Source organism: Passer montanus, unplaced genomic scaffold (assembly GCF_014805655.1).
Source record: "Passer montanus isolate IOZ18808 unplaced genomic scaffold, ASM1480565v1 scaffold1, whole genome shotgun sequence".
In the NCBI taxonomy this organism is placed as follows: Eukaryota; Metazoa; Chordata; class Aves; order Passeriformes; family Passeridae; genus Passer; species Passer montanus.
Genome location: NW_024356504.1, coordinates 18,203,774 through 18,225,977, shown reverse-complemented (window position 1 = coordinate 18,225,977; position 22,204 = coordinate 18,203,774). Strand labels below are relative to the sequence as shown.

The following is a 22,204-nucleotide window of genomic DNA, read 5'->3' as shown; positions in this document are numbered from 1 at the left end:
GCCTGTCTCCCAGCCATGAGGGACCCTCCCAGTGCTTGGCCCTGAGCGCCCAGAGATGAAGATGTCAGTGACACATAATCCAAAATCAGTGTGAAGACTCTGAAGTGTCACTAGCTGCCTTTTGAAAGTTTCTTTATAAGATGGTAGGAGGATTGCCTCATCCAAACAATATCTTCCTTTGAGAAGTGACTTGAACTGATCTCTTTACTTACATTTTCCTTTTTTTTCCTTATTTCTTTGCTGGAGTAAGTGTTGATGGTTTTGAGAAGGTGTTATACTGGGGGTCAGTTATTTCTGGACAATTACAAGCACCCCTCTGATAAGAGATGGTGGAGTGTAAGTTAAAAATTGAGAACAATTCCCACAGGGTGAATTGCAGAGCCTGGCTAAGGTCTAGATTTTCTGGAGTGGTTTCTGGCAGTTTGGAATTACAGGCAGGGGGTCCATTAGTGACAGCAATGTGTTGCTCATTGGTCTACCTGGATGAGGAGAAGAGTTTGGTAACCCATCTCTGGCAAGTCATGCAAAATCCAACTCAGCTTGTGCTGCTAGGTTAGTCCAGCCCCAGGAGCTTCTGAACATCTCCTGGTTCCCACTGTCCAGTTTCCCAGGGAAGAGGCAATAAAGTAGTACTTCAGGTGGCTCGATAGCTTTATAGGCTGCACTTGCAAAGTTTAACCTAATCTTTAATGCATTTCACCTCTGCTGTTGTACCTGATCTCTTTGGAGATCACTTATGTCTCAGCTATGCCAGGTCCTGGAAATGTCTAACAGCTCTGTCAGTCTACAAATGCATCTTGTGAGACACAGGGACTGGGGACAGAGAGCTTTCCTTTTCCATCTCCCCTTACAAGAAGAGTTTTTTCCTGTGAACTCCCCGTGTAGCTTTTCTCTCTCATGTAATTTTAGTATGTGGTTGAATTATATTTTCTGATACTATATGCTCAACAAATAAAAATTTGTTTCTAACATAGTGCACTCTCCAATAGCTGACATGAAAAAATCCACATGAAATTCTGATGCATTTGAAGACTTTACCTTAGGGTTGAGGGTACCTGTGAGAGGCAATGTACAAGCAGAAAACTGGGAGCTTGCTCAGTGTTGAATGCAGAGTCATATAAAACTCACTGAAATCAGGGAGAGTCTGTCTGCTGGCTTGGATGGAATTCAGCCCTTCAGTTTTTTTGGTTGTGACTCAGTAAAGAGATAAAGATCCACTAGCAATACAATGAAGACAAAACCAGTATCAGAAATCGAAGACAGTAACAGTTCAGTGATGAAAAATAAAGGATATATGCATGGTGATGAAGGGGAGGAGAAGAGGCCATCCACAGTGCCCTCAGCAGACTTCGTGCTGCAGTAAATTACATTTTGTGTCTTCACATTCATTTTTTCCTTAATGACACTGAGCTTGTTCAAGTAGGTGTGTAAATTACTTGTGATAGATGCTGATTGTGAATTACTTTTTTCCATTATTCAAAGGTCAACCTGACATTCAAACTAAGTGCAATTCATTAGCATGCCATAAGACTATGGTATTTTAGGCTTCCACATCAATTTCCATATGTTATTATTCTGCAGGTTTGAAAGTTGTTCAGCAGTCAAATCTTAGTAAAGCTGATTGTCTCTTTAGGATGATACTGATTTGAAATTTTAATTTAGATGACTACATATACAAAAACTAAATAAACAATAATGAGCTAAGTTTGCAAATGAAAAATTTTAAAGGGGGAAGGGGAATCTGATGTAACAATTATGACTGGAAAAAAATAGACCAAAGATAATGGCTGGTATGGAGACACGGAGATCTCAAAAGAAGCATCAAAAAATGGCACGTGGCTAAGAGGTACAGAAAGAGAAAAGAGCTATGATTTTCAGCCATGGCTGTGTAGAAACATGAAAGGTGAAACACAAAAACATAAATGGGTATGTGCACCAGTCAGTTCCTGATGGGTAGCTAACAGAACTCTTGCAAACATTTAATTTTCACATCTTGCATATTTATTGAATAATATAAGTATTTATGTAATAGTGTCACTTCTGCAGCTTAAAAGTGATTTTAACTTTATTCCTCATGGTAATGAGAGTTAGGAATCAGGCCCTTGCAGGTGCCAACCAGCTCCAGTGCAAAGGAACTCTAAGGTCTCAAAAGATCTTAAGAGGAAACAACTTAAATGATATCTTCCTCAAAGTGTGGGCTTTGTTGTCTGTGCCTGTGAGGTCCTAAATCACAGCCCACTGAAATCATGGAAAAGGCTGGAAAAGTGAGATAAGAAATAGGAATAAAATAGTGTATATGCTGAGAGCAAATAGAAAATAACTCAGGAACATCTCATCTTCATGTACTTTAGGGAAATGAATAACTAAGTGCGAATATTGAAGAAAGGAAACATGATTTGGAACAAATGACTCATTTCACACCAGGAGTTCAGCACGGAGCCTTTGCTCTTGCCTGGGTGCACTGAAACCACCTCTAGTGGGAATGGCTGTGGATGATTTTGAAGCATTTACATGCACAGAGAAACACCCTGGAGGAGGGAGGTAGCATCTCAGGGATGCTGATTAATGAACTGGCTGAATAAAAGCAAGCAGGCTCTTTACTTTGCACAGGGAAATGCTCAAGGGGAGGCTTTTGAGATGAGAAGGCTCCAAGCAATTGTGGTTTGTGTTCGTCACTATTCAAAAATGTCATAAGAGCTAAGTTTTTATGAGCTAAAGGTTATTGTGTCAAGGCAATTGAGAAGCATGTGAAGTCAGTGCAAGGGTACTGTGCCCAGCCATTGAATCTGGCTTCCTGTTGATGATTTATCAGCAGGAGCATTTCCTCTGCAGTTCAGAGGAGTGGGAAGGTCTGCACAGAGCTGTGGGTTTTCCTTCTCCATCAGCTGTATTCAGTGATTCTTTTTTCCCCCATTCTGCAAGACTGTGTATAAAGGCAGATTTTAAATGAAAGTATAATGGATATGAGGGTTTTTTAACTATTGATTTAAAAGTTTGATTGTCATCTTAAAGCTTGGAATCTGATATCTTGGTGTTTACTGGATCTGCAGAGTGAGGTTGCTTTCCAGACCCACTGTCAATGTGGAAATAATAAAGCTCTGGAGGTTTCCATGCAGATGGATTTAACTTGGGTCCTTTGAACTCAGGAGGCACAGGAGCCCAGCCTTGTGCACTTACCCGGGTTTCACATTTTGTGTGGGAGAAGTGGCTTACTAAATTCTCTTCCAGACAAGATTAAATATTTTAATTTTCAGGGATGATTGGGTCTGGGCTTTTGGGACCACCTCTAATTTTAATTAAAAACCAAACCCAAACCACTTTACCAGCAGAAAACGTTAATCTAAAATTATGTGAAGTTAATGTGTGTAGGTTTTCTTTTCTAGTTTAAAAATGAAGTGTTCTTAACTTTACAGTTCTGCTTTTATATGCTTAGTTTTAGATTCTAGGTTACATGGTTCAGGGGTTTTTGGGAGTTTTTTGGGGTTTGGGTTTTTTATTTTTGTTTTGGTTTTGTTTTTTGGGTGTTTTTTTTGTTTTGTTGGGTTTGGTTTTGGTTTGTTTTTTTTTTTGAAAAAGAGGTTGCACACTTTTTTTTTCTTTTCTGTTTAAGAAAAAAGAAGTCAATTTAAACCTGTGTAGAAGAGATCTTCCTCAACTACCAGCAGTAAGTCTGTAAAACATAGCCATGATCCTTCAATAATGAGCAGTTCTGCTATGATATTGCTTACTGTGGTACACTTCCCTTAAAGGGTCTCTTCATCAGGGAAAGATGATTTTTTAAATGCAAGATATTGTGGTCCTTTTGACCTGAATGGGTAAAAGACAATCTTTTTTGAGCAAATCTTTTTATCTGGACTTCCTGCAAATGAGTTCATAATCTCCTGATTATTGTTATGGAGAGTAAAGTTCAGAGACTAATTTATCCACAATGAAAATATAATTTCCTGTAATTTTTGGCAGCAAAATTTGTTTCAGGATCATGTTCTTCTGAAAATTTTAGTGTGGTGACAAAACAAAGATGCAAATGTTTGAGGTTAATACACTCTTTTTCAATGCACATGAACAGAACCTTTAAACAGACAATGAAACATTTTCCTGTCCTGATTTATTGAATGAGAATTAACTTTGACAAATCCAGAACCTCAGAGCATGATTTGACCTTTCCCACATATGTGTGTGTGTTAAATATAAAGTCTATTGTCAAAAGCAATCAGGAAAGGAGTTCCCAAGACTATGCAAGTAATTTTGGGTAAACAACAAGGTGAATTATGTAACTAAATTTGTTCATGTTATCATGAATGAGATTATGTCTGATAGACAAGCCCTAAATTATGCATAGATAATATTGTTTATCTATCATGCTTCCCAGACAGAATTTTAAGTGTTTTACATTACTATTGCTATTTATAGTGTCTCACTGCGGTGATAATGGCTTTAATGTTATCTAGGTTTGGCCAAATATAGTAATCTCTGTGCTATAAAAGGAGGCTTGAAGTCCTCTGTGAACGGATAAAGGTTGGCTTTGTCATTGAAATTCTTTTAATGAACTGTTTCAAGAAGCTTATTTTAGGGCTGGCATCCAAGTGCAGTAAAAGTGACAGTTTCCTCTCTTCACCCCTTCACATAATTCTTATGAATCATGTACTGAACAACATTAACCTGCTTTCAGAGTTTCTTAAACTTCTTGACAACTTGAACTAAACCATTTGCAGAAATGAAACAAGACCGTTTGCTTTCAGCTTTTTAAACGGAAAGCATTTGTAGCTCATCTTCTGATTTAATGACATTCTAACACCAAAAAGTTCTCCCCTTAAAAATGACCAAATAGTTGCACTTTGGCTGAGTGTCAGGGTATTCAGACCAGCTGTGTCAACTTAACCTCTTCACCTTTTTTAGGTGTTGTGATGCCTAAGTTGTTGCTTAGGAAGTTTTTTTTAATTCCTAGGTTGCAAGGTTCTATGGAATTGTGAACTATGACATTTGAGGAAAAATTCAACTAAGCAAACATCTTTTTCTTCCCTCCTCCCACTGTCCTCACACACAGGACATCTGTTCTTAATGTTTCTTGGTGGTGAAGGACTTAATGCTCCTTAATAAATAAAGTTGCATTGTGGCAGGTATAAATTTCTGACAGTTCTGACATGGATATTTTCAAATATTACACAGTCCCTCATCTCAGCCAAAGTTTGTGTAGCTTTAATTTCTCTGGAAGGCCTCATTGCCAGGAAAGGGCAGGAGCGGTAACTTTTTAAAATATTTACTGTATAATCCATCTTCCTCCTTGTCTTCTTTCCTTTCTGAGGGGAGGCAGAGTGAAAATTGATGGTTGCTGTTTAAAAACAAGGAAGAGCAGCATTAAGAAGGAGAAAGCCCAAGAGCCACTTTTAGCCATGTTTTGCATCCTTGCTGCTGCTCTCTGTGCCAGTCCCTGAGCTTTGATTTCCTCCAAAGTGTGTTGATGGGTTGGTTGGTTGTTTCTCAGAATCAAGGCTTGGCAAGACCTCTCCCTCCTTTTCCCTATTCAAGAGATGTGCCCACGAGCAGTAGAAAGTTATTTTTGCCTGTAGGTGGGGGGTAACTGTGGGTTTCATGTGAATTTAGAGCATTTAATTGCTGTAACTTCTGGTTGAAGCTGTAGGTTGAGAAAAGTGAGTAGGAGGGAAATGAGCCTGCCCACATCTTTCCCCACATGGCAGCAGTGAATTTTACCTAAGTAGGAACTCTCTCTATCAAGAACCAGCTCTTGGGAGTTTCACCTATGCCTGGCAGATGTGAATCTTTGCTTTTTAATGTTGCAGGTTTTTCTTTTTTCTTTCAAGTTAGCAATAAGTTTTAGGAAGTGCAGAAGTAGGTTTCACCCATGGACGAAGGTGAAATACTCTGCTCTTACTACCACTAATCACTTGTCTCTTCCTAATCAATTTGTTGTCTTTGAGAGGAAAAAGTCACTTGTCTTTTGGAGATTGCCACTCATGCTAAAATTCACATGTAAAGAAATTCACTTATTGCAGCCTTGACACACCTGGAGTTGACCTCAAAGCTGTGCAATAAGTGGGTGTTAATATTACAGGAGATGTTTCAACCCAGCATCACTCCCTCTCCATAATAAATGTATTGATGGTTCAGTCATAAAAACTTTTAAGCCAACAAGGACAGCAGTTTTATATATTTTAGAAAATCTACCTCTTTGTGTGTGTGCACAGCAACCTTTAAGAACAAATACATGCTAACTCATTTGAGTATTCATTTGCCCTGTGATCTTCCTCTTTGAGCTGGGAATATATTGTGATCCTGGTCCCTGCTGGGAGCCCCTGGAGTCTTCAGGGCTGTGAGTGAGCCTTGTACCCTCTGCAGAACAAGGCAGATAAATTCCTGGTGCAAGGCACCCCGCTGGCTGCCCTGCTGAACACGTGTGCTGCAGTCATGAGAACATCCCACAAGAGCAGCGTGCCAGGTGACTGCAGATCTGCAGCCAGCAGCAAGCCAGCAGCAATTAGGAAGGGCCTGTGATGTATAATTCACACCCTGCTATCTGAGTGTACACAGGGGCCTGTGAAGTTCACAGGGTGATGGATTGAAGAGTGTTAGATGTTTTAATGATGAAATACTGTGAAGAGTAATTTGGAGAGAATAACGAAGGTGCCTGCAGAAGTTTACAGAGCAGAATTTTAACTCATCAAGGTTGTTTGGATTCTCTTTTTTCTTCAGTAGTACTAAGAAGAAATTGATTTTTTAAAAATGCATGACTGCTGATTGGTCTGATAAAAACAAATGTATCAATTTTATTGTTAAAAACCCCATCAAATTATGTTTATTCACCTAATTCACTCCCAGTCCTCTGTATTCTGGAGTAACCTTGACAAGAAAAATTGAGTATTCTCTGAACAAAACTTTTCTTTTGTGAAGACCTGCTTTTACAGAGTTGGTTTTCTCCTGTAAAGACTTCGTGAGGTTTCAGTTGATGAACTGCTTTGTCATGTAGTTAACATGCAAAGTGGTTTTAAGAACATTGAGTTTATATAACATTTGAAGAGGTTTTTATTAAAATCATCATCCCACCTTTCTGCTTCCTCCCTAGATGATAATGACTGAAAAGCAAAAATTAGTTAAACTTTTTATTCTGTAGTGCAGGGAACTTTGCAAAACTATTTGAAGCTCTTACAGAAGCTATAAAACAGGCACAGTTCTGGATGGGGACAGATTAACTTCTCTTGTTTTATACTATATTTATATCCCTCAACAATAGCTGCTAATTTGTGCATCTGTTCCTACTGGTGTATATATAATTTTGACAGTGGATAAGTAATGAAGAAGAGACAAAAGCTGGAACCAATTAATGGAGAAGAGCTCTCGAGTGGCCTGGCATCCTGTGACTCAAGTTAGTACCGCTGCTAACTTGAGTCTATGTCCTTCAGAAAATGAAAGTCATAGTGTAGTTTCTAAAGTTTCTCTTCTTTATTAACTTTGCTTTAGACTAAGTGGTGAAAAGTTGGGGAGAGGTTGGTACTGACTGTACAGTCTGCATAATTCTGTTAGTGGGGTTTTTGTAAGAAACCAAGCAAAGAACAGGTCACTTGAGAAACAGAACTGACAGAAATGAGGAGCACCAGAGGACTGCACAAAAGAGCAAGGGAGGCAAAAGACCAAAGGTTTAATTAATTCCATCACACACATCCCACTGGCATGGCATTGCCCTTGTGGAATGACAGAAGTGCTCTTTTTAGAAAACTGAGATTTTTCTGTGCCCATTTGTGTTTTCGTGGCAAAGCCCAAGAAGGATGCACATAATTTTGAGTGTGGGAATAAGGATGTGTAAAACTGTGTAGTTTCTAGGGACTTGGAAGTTTGCAGGTAGCTTTCAGAGATTGGGAAGTGTTTGTGTGATGCTATTTAAAAAGCAATAAAAATATAGCACTGTAGGTGTTATCTTCCTTGATACCATGACCAGCAGAGCTCTTTGTGGTTGCTGTGTGTGATTTTGACAAATATCTGAGGTTCTCAAAGGCACTGAGAAAATCTAAGGACGTTCTTGACCACTAACCACATCCATTTTTTGAATCAACCTCCCAGGCTGATGCCTTAAACATATAGGAGGATCATCAACTTTCAAAATCAACTTCCTTATCTGCAGTTCTACAGATCTGACCCCCAAGATGAAAAACCTGGCGTGCTATTTATAAATTTATTTGTAGATATTTATAAAACTATTTATAAAACTTGGATCTATGTGACCATCAGCAAAATATTCTCTCCTAGCCTCCTGTTGCAGAGCTCTCCCCAGTAAGTGGCATGCAGAAGGCTGGGTGTCCAGGGCTTTGCTGAGTTGTAGGATCAGCTGTAAATGCCTGTTTGTCCCAGAGCAGCTGTGCAAAGCCCCTCTCACATGAAGAGGAAGTTGCAGGTAGGAAACAGTGGGAAATTTTCCCAGCATAGTGACAGTTTGATCCACTATGTCAGCTCATTTTTTGGGGTGTTTTGATGGTGGTGTTTTGGGTAGGTTTTCATCATGTAAGCATGATTTTATTGCAGAGTGTGATCATGCACTGGCTCCATTCCTGCTCACTGTGGGGAATGCTGCTAATAGAGGGTTACTAGGACAACCCTCCTTCTTCTCACAGCTACTTCATTTCTGTTATCTCCAAGGCCTGACAGACCCATACATCAGTGCTGAATGAAGCAGCAATTCAGAAAAGTGCTTTGTAACTCCCTGGACCATGAAGGAGCTGAGAGAACCTGTGTCACAGAGCTGATGGGATATTAGTGGGGAGGAGAGGTAGGCAAAAAATGTGGGGATGACAAAAAAAAAACCTTGGAGAGAAAGGAGCAAATTTACTGATTTTTAGGAGGAAAAAAGAAGGGGCAATGGAAACCAGATGCAAGCAGGTGCAGATGTGGATAGTTATGTGCCATAGCAGTGTTGGTGGCACCTCCATTCCCAGGAACATGCACACCAATGCACCACTGCTTTGTGCCTTGTTTCCAAAGAATGAGCTAATAAGAATCAATTTGTAGAAAAAAACAAACAAAACTTTGGCTTCTGCTCAGGGGAACTTGAGCATTGCAGTTACAGATTAGGCTTCAACAAATGCCAAGAGCTGATCCATAAAAGTATAATTATTCTGTTTCATTTGGAACCTTTTGTTCTGGATTGCATTCAAAACTACTGTAAGCCCCTTTGTGAGATTAATTTCCTTTCCAGGCAAGAGAAAAAGAGGCCTTTTCATTTAATAGTTCTACTTTGTTTCAATTAAAAATGAGAAAAACTCACGTCCTTGCCTTTCTTCCCCAAGATTCTTCCCTTCTGTGGAATGGTGGCCATCAGGTCACAGTTTAGGAGGACAGGTCTCATGTAGAGACAAAGTTGTGTTACAGAGTGTAAATTGTAATTGATATTATGTTCTTGCTATCCAGTACTCTTTGTAATTTTCAGCTGCAAACTGAGTAAAATTTTGCTGTTGAAATTGGAGGTGATTACAAATTTCTTGCAAAACCCAGGCACATTGAAATTGCAGGTGTGGCTTACCTGCTGAGCTGCTTTTCCTTGGAAGTATGCAGTGGGGGAAGAAGTAAACTGAAAATGATATCTTGTCTGAAAAGTTAAAACCTGAGAGGGACAGTGAGCTCTTTAATTTGACTTGGTAGTGAGGCTGATCAGAGTTCAGACATGCTTGGCTCCCACTGCAGAAATGTCCTGAAGGTCTTGAAGGCTCTGAGGAGCTGTGCCTAAGGAGGCAGCAGGGAGTGTGCACAGACACAAACACACACACTCTGTGCTGGGCACTTCTCATGGGCTGCACCTGCAGGGAGCGAGCAGGGCATGGCTGGGCTGCCAGGCCAAGGGGACATCTTCCTGTTCCTCACTAAAATGGAAACCCAGAGAATGAATAATTGAGTTGACATTCCACGTGGCAGAAAGGACAACACAGAGGTAGTGAAGACCTGAAGAGGCACAGGGGATGAGGCACACCATGCTCATCAGGAGCCCACTGCCAGGGTAGGTAATCTGAATTCCATTTTCCCATGTACCCAGAGGGCGTTTGAGGCCACATCTCCTAGGAGAGGCCGTAAATGAAAAAGGTATCTTCATTCTCTTTTGCTAATTCTGTTTCATTTTTCTGTATAAAAGAATCAAACCCTGGAGCAGCAGCTTGAATCCCACTGTCCCACGTCACAGCGTGCACCACAATCAGCAGGGCAGAGCGGAGCGCTCGCCGTCTCTGCCTCTAATTATTCTGAGTATTTTATATGTAATGAGCAGCTGCAGCATCAGAGGTCCTGAGGGCACCCCTGTTCCCAATCCAAAATAGCCAGTTGTCCAGTTCAGGCTGGATTCAAGCAGAGGGAAAATTAGATCCATGTTTTCTCACATCTTGGGTCATGGGTCTCAGGAGATTGTTTTCTTGCCTTCAATTTCACTCCATTTACTTATAAATAGAGGAATTTGCAAAATACATTGGAATCAAGGATACAAATTTCTGTGTTTGTTTCTGTATACCTTAAAGCTATGCCAGTTTTTTGTGTCAGGCCAGTGGTATTTTAGCTGGCAGAAATCTTGGCTCCCAGGTAAGATTTGGCTACAGTCATGTAGATGGCAGCACAGATGTGGGAGGGATTCTCTTTAATGCTGGACACATACTGTCTCTTATTGGAGCTGCTGACTTAGTCTGAGCCCTGTCTGTACCTCTTAATTCAACCAGACAAATAACAACCAAAGAAATAAATTAAACAGCAGTCAAGTATTCCTGTAAGGTGCTATCACGAGGCTCAAACTAAAGTGAAAAATTACTTGCCAGGGTTTCTAGCCCTGGTGGTCTTTGATTAACCACAGCATGTCCTAAGTATCCAGAAGGTGCAGAAGCCAAGAGGATCCTGGGGATGGTTAGCTTTTGGCTTTGACTGCTGTTAACTTCTTTTCTGATTCTGTTTACAAGGATTCTGGTGACTGGATGTTGTTAGCAGGATTTTTTTTCAGTTGCATAAGGATTGAGAAAACAGTATCTGTCTGACTCTTCCACAGTGAATGGCTTTCAAGTTAAGCCATGGCTGCAGTTACTGTGCTCTAGCTGTGACACTATAAATAAAGTTATTAACAGCAATATGTAAATGGGTTTCTATTTTTGTTCCCTGTATTGTTTGCAAAATCTAGGGCAGTTATTCAGGAAGAATCATCTGCTATTTAGCACTGAGCCTACCAGCATTTGATGTTGTGTGGGCTGCTGCACTTCCCCCCCTCCCTGCTTGCTTTCTCTCTGTGCAGTGGCTATTAGAATCCAGCACTTCTGCAAGTTTGTTTATTGTGATATTTAAGAAATAGAGTAGCTGTGCTAAGCATTTTCAGGCTTCCGGAGAGTGGCTTGGTGTGTAGGAACAGGGAATCATCTCCTGATATCTGAACTGCAGGAGCATTTACCCAGCCATACAAACACCAAATGGCACAGCTGCACTTTGCCTTAGTGAGCATCTTGCAAGTTGCAGACTGTTCAAAGATCTTTAGGGTTTGTGTCCTGTCTGCATGCTCTGTTTCCTTCTGCTGCCCCCTGCACTGCCCCAGATCTGCCTGACAGCCCCAGGCCCTGCTCGTCAGTTCATGCAGTCACAGCACAGACCCAGGGAGAGCACAGATATGTTATCTGAGAAACACTACAACCTGGATGTGCTGGGGACAGGATCAGTGTGGCTGCTAACATGGGTATTCTAAAAGACATTTCACTTGGGGCAGTTTGTTCAAACTCCTTCCTTCTCTGCAAGTGAATTCAGCTCTGGATTCCCCAGATCCCCAACAGGAGAAGAAGTCCCAGCCTGTCTGTGCTGTGGCTTGTCAGCCACAATTTTATTGCCAGCTTTGTTAGACTTCACATAGACATGTGTCCTCCCTGGCACTTAAATTCCATTCCATGCACCTTTGCATGAGCCAAAATTGCTGCTGCTGTGGTGGCATAGAAAGTAAACAGAAGTTAGCTAGACTGGTTTTGCATCGATGTAAAAAGATCTGAAACAGCAACTTTCCTCTTATTTTTATGCTGTGAGACACATTACCATATTATATGTTTTTAGTGGTCTCCAAGGTGGCTTTCTGTGCTGTAGAAAAGACCTGGTCAGATTCTACTGATTTTATTGATATTAGAACACTGGTAAACTAATAGCTGTTTGCAGGAACTACATTTGATAATGATACTTTGTGAATATTGAGAGTAGCAAGCAAATGGCTTAGTGAAATATCTTAATGCATTAACACAGAAATTAAATTTTCTAATGGAAAAGGCAAGAGAAAAGCCATTTCTTTATATGCAGATCTATTATTCTGTTGGTGGCAATTACAGTAATTCTCTTGAAATCAAGTTAAAATTATATGTCTGCTTCATTATGAGAAGAAACCACTGAGTGCAAAAATCAGGGGAGATTTAGGGGAAAGTTAGAGAGACATTTGCAGTGAGCAGACCTGCCTTCACCACGGTTCCTGCTCCAGCATGTCAGGAGTGGGGTTTGTGTGGATGTTTCCTGGGCTTAGGAGGCCAGCACTCACATTCCTGCTTTGTTAAGGTTTTTCCATATCACCTTGAGCATCTTTCTGTATTTTATCTAGATACCATACTGCTGTCCCTAGAAAATAGTGTGTTGTTGCTTCTCTAGCACCAGTGACATTTAAACAGTTGCTCAGTGTCACTGCTTACTCTCTCTGAAATCATGGAAATATGCCAAGTATTTGGAATATGAGATATGTTAGCGGCTGAAGAGGTGCATGGAATTTCATATTCCCTGTTCAAGGACCATCTTTGCATAGAAATCCTTATGCAGTAACTCACCTGATCTGCCCTCTGAGGAGGAGTGGTTTTACTGCTGATACCAATTGTACAGAATTTCTGTATATTTACCTTGTTTTTCCATGGAAGCTGGAGTTTTCTGTGTCACCAAAGGGAACCAAAACCAGATATCAACCCGAGTGCCACTGATCAATTCAGATGTGATGGTAGGTGACACCTTTAAAAGGGAAAAAAACCCTTAATATTAAATTGTAGCTCTTGTAAAGTTGGGAGACTTTAGTTGTGAGTTGGGGGTATCTATTCATTACTGGTTCTTATCAGGTAAGGAAAATTAATGCAGTGTACAACAGCCAGATAACGAGTTCAATTTCCTGCAGGATTTTTTCCTTTTCATTTGATTCTGACATTGCAGCCAATCTCCCTTGTCACTGAAAACATTAATGTGGTTTATTATTAAATTTATTATCAGGTTTGTTTATTAACCAAATAACTTTGATCCCTCAGTTAATGAGCTGTACCATTTTCTTTGGGCAGCCATTTTAACTTTCAAAATACCTGATGAAGAATTATATCTTCATTTTACACTTCTCTCCACTGATGTTCATTGGTCTTTCTCGGAAAAGTGACCATTATAAGGTGTGCACAGTTAACTGTCTCTGAATGCTTTGGGCCCATTTCTCTTTAGAGTTTCATCAGTGTAATTTTAAAAACACAATTGCACAACTACATTTTAAAGTATAGAAGAGAGGGGGCAGTGAGTCCACTCATGCTGACTGTTCCAGAAAGGGCAGGAAGACTCATGTTCATGTTCCTTAGCACTGTTTTCCCACCAAATGGCCACTTTGTATTATTGATCTAATAAGCTACCCGTGGAAATCATGTACACAGAGCATCACAGCACTTGTTCCTTCTCAGCTGATCCGTTGGGAGTCTGTGTATTTTGCTACCTACCCACTTTGGGAAATGCACAATTGCTCCTTAATGTTTTAAATTATGACATTTATATACTAATGTGATGTTTTCATTATGTAGTGACTTTCCAGAGGGAAAACCCTGACTTGCTGAAATGACAAAGTAAATAGATCCCAAAAGGACAGGACACGGGGAAAGAGTGAAGAAGTAAGGTTAGATTGAAGTGCTGGCTGCATGCAGAATCACTGCAGCTTTTTGGTTAGGGAGTACAAAAGCATCATTGTTAGCTTGAATATCCATGATACCAGAGAAGAACAGACCTAAGGCAGTTTTCACAGCTATGAAGTGCTCATTCTTTCTCCATCAAATAGAAAGACCTGAGCAATATGTAACAGAAAGCATCACAAACCTGATTAGAAGCAATTTCATCTCTATGCCATGAGCCTGAGCCAGGATATACTTGTGAAACTGTTAACTGTGACAAAACATATTTCTCTCTGCCTTCTCTGACAACCAATTGATTGCTGGCACACAGTCTCTTTGCAACAGGTTTTCTTTTGCTTTAATGCTTAAATTTTTAGTTGTTTCTCTTTCCTACCATGCTGCTTCTATATCTTCAGTCAGTTTTGAAAGGTATTGTCTCAAAGAGAAGGCAGGAAGGAATAGTGCCTTCCTGCCCTGAACAGAATTACAACTGTGCTGGTCCCTTTTTCAGAATTCTCTTAGCTCTCTTGTCCTACTTATTGGTTTACAGCAGGAATTTTGTATCAGAGATTGCTCCAATCTCAGAAAACAGACTGCAGGAATGCTCAAAGGAAAAAGCACACCTGTAAACCAGAATATGGCTTTTCCTTTCTGTTTTACCTGCAATTCTGGATTTCAGGCTGTCTTGTGGAACAAAAATGAATCTGAGATTTATTTTGGTGTGGGCCAGATTCGGCTCCAGTTTGGACAGACCTGCCTGCTCTTTTGTACTGGGCAGGCAGAGCTGGGTGGGTTTGGGCTTGTTCAGAGCCACAGCAAAGGCACATGGCTGGGGTCAGCACTGTGCATGGTTCCTTCCTGCAGAAGGCCCTATCCTTCAGCTTTGCCCTCTTAAACTTCCTCAGCATCTTCCTTCAGATGGAATGGATTTGGCATCTTTTGCATTTACGGTTTTTTCTCCCCTGACCAGAGCAATTGAAAAAAAATTGGCATTCCCATCAGTCCCTTCTTAGATAAATGAGAAAGGTCTAAATTTCCTCTTTCTTAATAACACAAAGTTTTATTTAGAATGGTTGTATCTCTTCTTTAGGTTTGACAGACAGAAGTATCTAATTCAGCTGGCAATGTTGGAGGATTACAATTTCTTTCAGTCATCTCAAAGCCATCTATAGTGTGTCACACCTATTGTTTGACTGGTAGCTGCTGCATATCTATTTTTATGTGGTTTTGCCTTCCTTAAGTAGCTTTTCTTCCCAAAAGACTATTTATTACTCTTGTTTCCAGTGAAAAATCAATCTGGTTAAATATAGTCTGCTGAAATAGGAAAATCTTGTAACCCAAAATGTTTAGAAGAAGAGGATAGCACGTTTTTAATGTTTAAAATAAAAAAGGAGTACTGATGTTGCCCAGCTATAGCTAAGTTCCAGTAACTGAGGATGCTACTCATGCTTGTAAACTACAAAGCAAGGGAGGTCATGGAAAAACTTTTCTTTGCATGACTGTGCATTTTTCCCCTTCTGGTTAGTGGTTTCAGGATCCAAATTTCTTCTCATTTCCTATGCTGTCAGTGAGGGACAGACCACTGAGGTGAGGAGATGACCATGATGGAACTATGGTGCCATTTTTCCCAGCAGCTCCTGAGCATCAGCAGGGCCAGACCCTTCCCATAGGGCATTCCCAGCCCTGCTAATGCAGACAGAGCTGCAGCCACATGTGCCATCTTTGTGCTGGAGATGTGCATGTCCCAGATGAGCCCCTCAGGCACTTCTGAGCTCCAGCAGAGGTCCTGTTTGAGAGCAAACACAGGAAAATCAAGTCAAGGCAGGGCTCTGCAGTTTGTGTCTTTGCAATGAGCCTGGCTGTCATCATGCAGTGGCTGTGGATGGCAGTCTGCACGTTGCCACTAGTGTCTCCCAGAGCCATCTGGTTTCCTGCTTCTTTTTTGGTTTTTGCTGCCACCAGATTCACTTAGTATGGCTTTGCAGAGTGAAGTTCTCAAATAATATGGCATGTGAGTTTGGTTTACATTTTTGGCAACTTTGAAGAGGGATGGGAGGGAGGCTTTCTGCCTTTTGTTGTAAAGAAAAAGGTGAAAAGGCTCACAGTTTTTCAGGGTTTCAGTTTTGTAGGGGGTTTCTTTGTTTATTTCCTCCTACTTTGTGTTTTCCTCTCTCACCAGTACTTCTTTGCTTATCACAACATTTGTGTACATATGTGCCTTCTCACCCTCTTGAGCAAGTGGGAGCCAGCATAAATGATCCCAAGGTGGAACATGGTGCAAGACTGAGTCCTCCTTTCAAGGGGGAGCTGTGCCAGCTCATGTGTCACAGCAGTGTTAGGGCTCATTTTAAACAATAGGTGATTTCCAATACTAAATGGATCTTGTCTAAAATGACCATATAAGTTTAGGATAGAGCATGTATCTTTTTACTGTTATGTTTGCTTTTTTCCCATGACTGTAGGAAAAGGAAAAATGTTAGCCTCTGGTCTGTCTGCTGTCCTGCTGTTCTGGAGAACATTTTTTGCATCGCTAAAGCTGTGTCTTTAGCCTGTCACACAGACATCCCAAGAGAGCAAGGCTGACATGCTGTTGAGACCAAAGATGGTCTAGAAGCAGCTCTCTGGACTGGTCACTGGGCTGTCACTCGGCACAATGATGTGTGTGGGCCCCTTCACCCTCCCTAGGTGGGCTCTGCTGCCCTTGCTCCCATTAGTGCTGCTTTTCCCAGACCATGGCCACTGGGCACTGCTGGGAACTTGGCCTCAGCTTGTTTTGATTTGTCCTTTTGTTGTTGCTGCTGTCAAATTCAGCAGGGAAAGAGCGTGATGAGATGTTCTCAGTGTTTCTGGAAGCTGGAACCCTATCTTGGGCACAGGGTGAGCAGAAGACACAGAGGATCTCTGTGCCATCCCATCCCCAGGTATCTACAGCTAGGAAGGAGAGATTGGATTTATCCTGATGTCTTGTCTATTTCAAGAACTTCTAGATGAACTTAATGCTATGTTTATGCCACTGGAGATGGAAAATAATTCTGGACTTAGAGTGCAGGAGGGGAACTGGCTTTTAAATGGATGTCCAAGTGCAAAAAATTGACTCATTTACCAAAATGCTGGAGAAATGTTCCCACCTTGGAGATACTCAAAAGACATCTGAACATGGTCTTGGGTAACCATCTCTAGGTGGCCCTGCTTGAGCAGAGGGTTAGATGAGATGACCTTCAGTGGTCCCCTCCAACTTTACCATTACTGTGGTTCTCTGAAAGCTGAACCTGCTTTGGTGTAAAGAGCTTGACCCAGCCTTTCAAGTGTGAGTTTTGTTAGCTTCATCCTGGTCCATCCTTCTTTGTTCTTCCTTGTTCACAGCATGGCTCAATGATATGCAGCAAACACCCACTGCAGTGGATGGTGTTGTAGCACCCTGAGACCCTGTCCTCACCCATTAGCCTAGTGAGCTCACTGGCAAGGGCAGACTGTGTCTATAGTCACTGGCATTCTTGTTACACCTTTGCTCGTGAATGCTTGCTTCTAGTGAACAATGATTATTTTATCATGGCACATGAACTCTTTGTAGGTAGTGTTCATTGTGGTAAAATACCATGGTTCACATCCAGTCAGAAGCACTTTGCAGTTATTATAAGCCATTAAAGCTCTCTGAGTCTGGGCTTTTGTTCTGTTTCCCATGCAGTGCCTGTGGCGTTTGGTTTCCAGCAACACATGGTGTTTATATTCATGACTGGCATTACCGTTGTGATGGTGATAGGGTTTGTGTTTCTTGCCTTGCTTGATTTATGTTGTGGCTGGCGTGCATGGCACGCACATGGCTTGAAATAGAACACGACTGGGTTTTTTTGTTTTTACATTAGAAGCACTCATAATTTAATTTAGCATTTTGAATAATCCTGCATTTGCAGGGAAACTTGTGTCATGTCCGTCCTTTAATAACTGTATTAGCTCCAGACATTTAAGTCTGCATTGCAAAATCATTCTCTGTAGATGTGTGTGGTTTTTAAACATCTCGTGGTTTCCTGCTTCCCACCTTGTCTTTAGCTCTTCTTACTCCTTATGTTTTTTGCTTTCTGCCAAATCCCTCCCCTTCCTGCACACTTGCAAAGAAATTTCTCCTTTGCCGTCTTTTACCATCCCGAAGATCCTGTGATGCTTCTGCCTCAGAGTGCATCAGTAGTGCAAGGATCACCTGACTTACAGGAGATAGTTTTAAAGGACCTGCAGTGGTGGGACTTGGTGCAGTGGGTTGGACCTGGGCTGGTCTCTGGGATGTTGCACTGAGGCTCCTGCTGGTTCCAGAGCTGCTTGTCCAGGTGTACCTTAACTGTTGTGTGAATGCATTACACACCAAAAAATGGGAAAGCTGAACTCAGTGGGATGGGAATTTTCTCCTCTTGTCTCTGTGCCTCCCTCCATTTCAGCTCAGTCTGCCTGTGCAGTTCTGTGAGGCACTGAGCACAGAGCACCCAGACATCCTTGCAGTCCACTGTGTCCTGGTGGTTTTGGGAAGGAAAGCTCAGGCAGAGGCTGGCATTGCCATGGCAGCAGCAGCTGGAGCTGTAAGCCCAGTCTGCCCTGTGGTGCCCTTCAGACATGGTGGAATCCATAGGAGCAGAGCTATGGGGTGTTCCAGTCTCTGTATCTGCCTTTCCTCTTCCATTGCCTGGGGTGGCCCAGTCTGCCCTGTGGTGCCCTTCAGACATGGTGGAATCCATAGGAGAGAGCTATGGGGTGTTCCAGTTCCATATTCACCTTTCCTCTTCCCTTGCCTGGGGTTTGGGTGAGACCAGGCAGGTATCAGGCAGGTTCCTAAGCAGAGGGGAGGATGGCAGGATCTGCCATCAGGCTCTTTTTCATCTTTTTTTCCTGTCGGTATCATGAGCCACACAGGGCAACAGTCACAAAACTGAGCTTGCCTTGTACAGCTATGAAATCTTGAGCCAGTCCTTGCTGGAAATAGGAACTGAAATTGGAGCTAAGGAAAGTATTCACCTCTACCCTAAAACACAATTTGTGGTACTTTTCACCAAAATAAAACAGAAAGAATTTAAAAAGGCATATAAAATTAATGATAACTCCTCTTTTCTTCCCTGTCTTTCCCAGAAATAAACCATTTTCTGTATTTTTTTGAGGTCATACCCTGGTTACTGCTGGACAAAACCCAATCAGATGGTAAATCTGAAGACAGTGATGGAGTGGAAAATATATCAAGAACTCTGAAACCATTACAACATTTTAATTACATGCTAAACTGGTTTTTCCACAAAGCAGTAGCCTCCCAGATGAAGGGACTGGGACTCAGGGCTGATAATAGCTGCTGATGTCCAGGCTGCAGATTGTGTGGTCAATCCCTTCTAATCTATTCCAGCTAATAATACTGCTAAACCACTGCCTTACTTATCTCATGGTATTTTAGAGCTATAATATTTATTTCCTTTGACCTTTTTTCACCACTGTCATTTGCCACACATTTTGGCACAAGGGAGGCCTCTTACTGGCATTGTCCTCCCACCAGCAGGGAAATGGAATGACCTCTGAAGACTGACAAATAGTTGGCATGAGTTGGGCCCTTCATCACAATCACCAACACCATGGTCCTTTAATAAAATCTTTTCATTGCTAAGGGTAGTCTGACATGACTGAAGTGTGGAGTAAGGAGTTATGAGTAGTGGGAATCTGTATGTTTAATCTCTAAGGCTGCTAGTCTGGGTCAGATGCACTGGCAGGGTCTGGAGGTGCTTCAGACATCTCACTGTGTGTGTTGTGTGTATAAGACATAGATATAACAGGCTTCATTTTCAGATAACAGCTCTGACTAAACACAGGATGAGGATCATGTGCTGTTCCCTGATGGCTGCTCTAAGAGGCATCTCTTTTCCTTGTCTCTTCTGCATCTTTGGGTATTTGACAGGGAGCAAGCTGAATTTAAGGGTTACAAGGGGTAATAACATCAGGAACAGAAGTTCCTCAGTCCCCATTCCTCCCCTGCAGGAGGGGCTGGGACTGACAAACCTGGCTGGAGTCTCTGCTGCTGGAGCTGCAGTGCTTGCAGGCGTGTGTGGAGGGGCAGATCGGGCAGAGGAGTAAAATGTGATTTAGTGGCTTTCAGAGTACCTTGCTGAGAGCAGAGGACAGAGGCTTCAGGCTGGGTTCCAGTTGTCAGGGACTGCTTTCTCTGACTCCTGTGTCCTGTTCTGTCTCCAGTCACCTGGCACGAATGTGTGTCTGTCCTCCCCCTTCAGTTCCCAGCTACCTGTCCTGTCCTCTGCCATCTCACAGGCAGTCCTTTCCATACCCTGACGAGGTTTTCCATTCCCTGCAGCCCATGTGTCCCAGAGAGTGTCTGCTGATGGCTCAGCAGTGTGGCTGTTTGGTGGCAGAGCTGGCTGGCTGCAGTGCACTCAGGTGCTTGGTTAGCTCACACAAATCTCTGTAGAGCAGCTCCATAGGGCTCTGCTGATTGCTTCGTTTGTGTGGTTGAAATATTGCCACCATTTCACTTCTGGAAATGTCTGATCCATTTATCTGGAATGATAGTAGTGGAATGAAGGGAGCAACCTCAGTCATTTATCCATGTTTATTAGGCATGAGGAGAAGGCTCAGGGCATCCCTGTGTAGTATTTTCAGGTACACCCATTGATATCTGAATGTCAGAGCAGCAGCTGATCTTGATTTCTCCTGTTCTAACACAAGGCTATTGCAACATGCACACAAGCAGTGTGAACGAGTTAAAAAACGAGTAATTTGCAATTTGCCCTGCGTTGGAAGAGGAACGTGCTTTCAACAAGACACATTTTGTTACTGCCACTAGAACTGGAGACATTTCCCATTTGTACATTACATATTAGCACGTACTTAAATTGCTTATGAGCAGTACAGACTTGTCTAAGCTTTCATTTGATTTCAAGTGTGTTTCTTCAGGAGGTTTACTTTTATTTGTAAATATGTGGAATCTTGATTTATTTTTGTGTGTTCTCTCAAGTGTTTAAAAATGGCAAAGTATATTTTGATTCAGACATCCCTGCATTCATCTTGTTTTTCTCTTGTACATTTTAGCATCAGTGTGACTAACAAAGAAGTATTTAATGCAATATGTTTGGTTGGTGATTTATTGGAGTTGAAATGTAGAAGGAAAATATGAAAAGCATGCCAGAATTGAAATGTGTTTCAGGATTTTTGCAAAAAATGCTTGTGAAAATATTTTTGTTGGTTTTGCTTTCTGACTGAAGGCATTGCAGGGAATTCCAACTGAAAACATACCTCTGCAATTTGCCTAAAATATGTTGGAGTTTTATTTTACAAAGAAGAAACAATTCCCAAGTGGTTGTTACTTAGACTTTTAATTTCTTTTCCAAGTACATCTTGATGGCAATAATCAACTTCAAAGAACAAATCAACCACTGGATAAATGTTCCAATATACAAGTAGAACTGATGAATTTTCTATTTATATAAATGTGTGTGCATGTCTACATTTTATCTTGGATCTATATAGATAAAGTCTGCTGCTTGTTTTACTGAATAGTTTTAAATTTGCCATAATGGCTGGGTTTGATTGCAAGTCAGTATTTTCCATGTTGTAATTATCAATGAGACAGAATCTTTGTGCAGTTTTTAAAAAACCCACTGTTGTCTGTCCTTGCAGCACAACATTAATATTGATTCACTGAAATCAAAGAGTCATTAATAATACTTGTGATTCAAATAACTGTGCTTTCAAAACAGTCCAGGCTGCTTTCACAGGGCTTTCCCAGTCCATCCTGGGTGGACCTGTGATATGATATCCTTATGTCACAGCTGGCCTCAGCTGGCAAGGTGTGCAATTGTCATTTGGCAGCACATTGGTCATTTTGGGCTTGCAGCCTTAATGGGAGGAGCTCCTGGGTGCTGCAGGTGGGGTGGGGGCTGCAGCATAAGGTGCACTGGAGCTGCTCATCTCCTTGTTGCTGTAGGGCTGGGACACCCCACGTGCCTTCCCATCTGCACTTCTACGTGCAATTTACACTTACACAAATATCAGCAACACATTTTGTAACACTTTTTTTTTTCTTTTTTCCCCTCTCTTTCCCCAAGCATCCTCTTTGCAGACATAGAGGGTTTCACCAGTCTGGCCTCCCAGTGCACTGCTCAGGAGCTGGTCATGACGCTGAACGAGCTCTTTGCCAGATTCGATAAACTTGCAGCTGTAAGTTTTCCATTATAACTTTGTTTCCTCTTGTTTTTATTCTCCTGTTGCAAGAATGACATACTGTGCTGGTTCACTGGATTTCTTAAATATTCACTGCCCTAAAAGGCAAGCTATTGCAAGCATGAATATAAGCT

General features: G+C 41.6%; 1 protein-coding gene across 1 annotated transcript in view; it reads left to right on the top strand.

Annotated features, from left to right (window-relative positions):
• The window catches only part of ADCY5 (adenylate cyclase 5), a 204,873-nt gene that overhangs the window by 125,650 nt on the left and 57,019 nt on the right, over nt 1–22,204 (top strand). Inside the window, exon 4 of the mRNA XM_039699111.1 lies at nt 21,956–22,067. Within this exon, the coding sequence (XP_039555045.1) occupies nt 21,956–22,067 (112 nt within the window). The remainder of the gene's footprint in view (nt 1–21,955; nt 22,068–22,204) is intronic.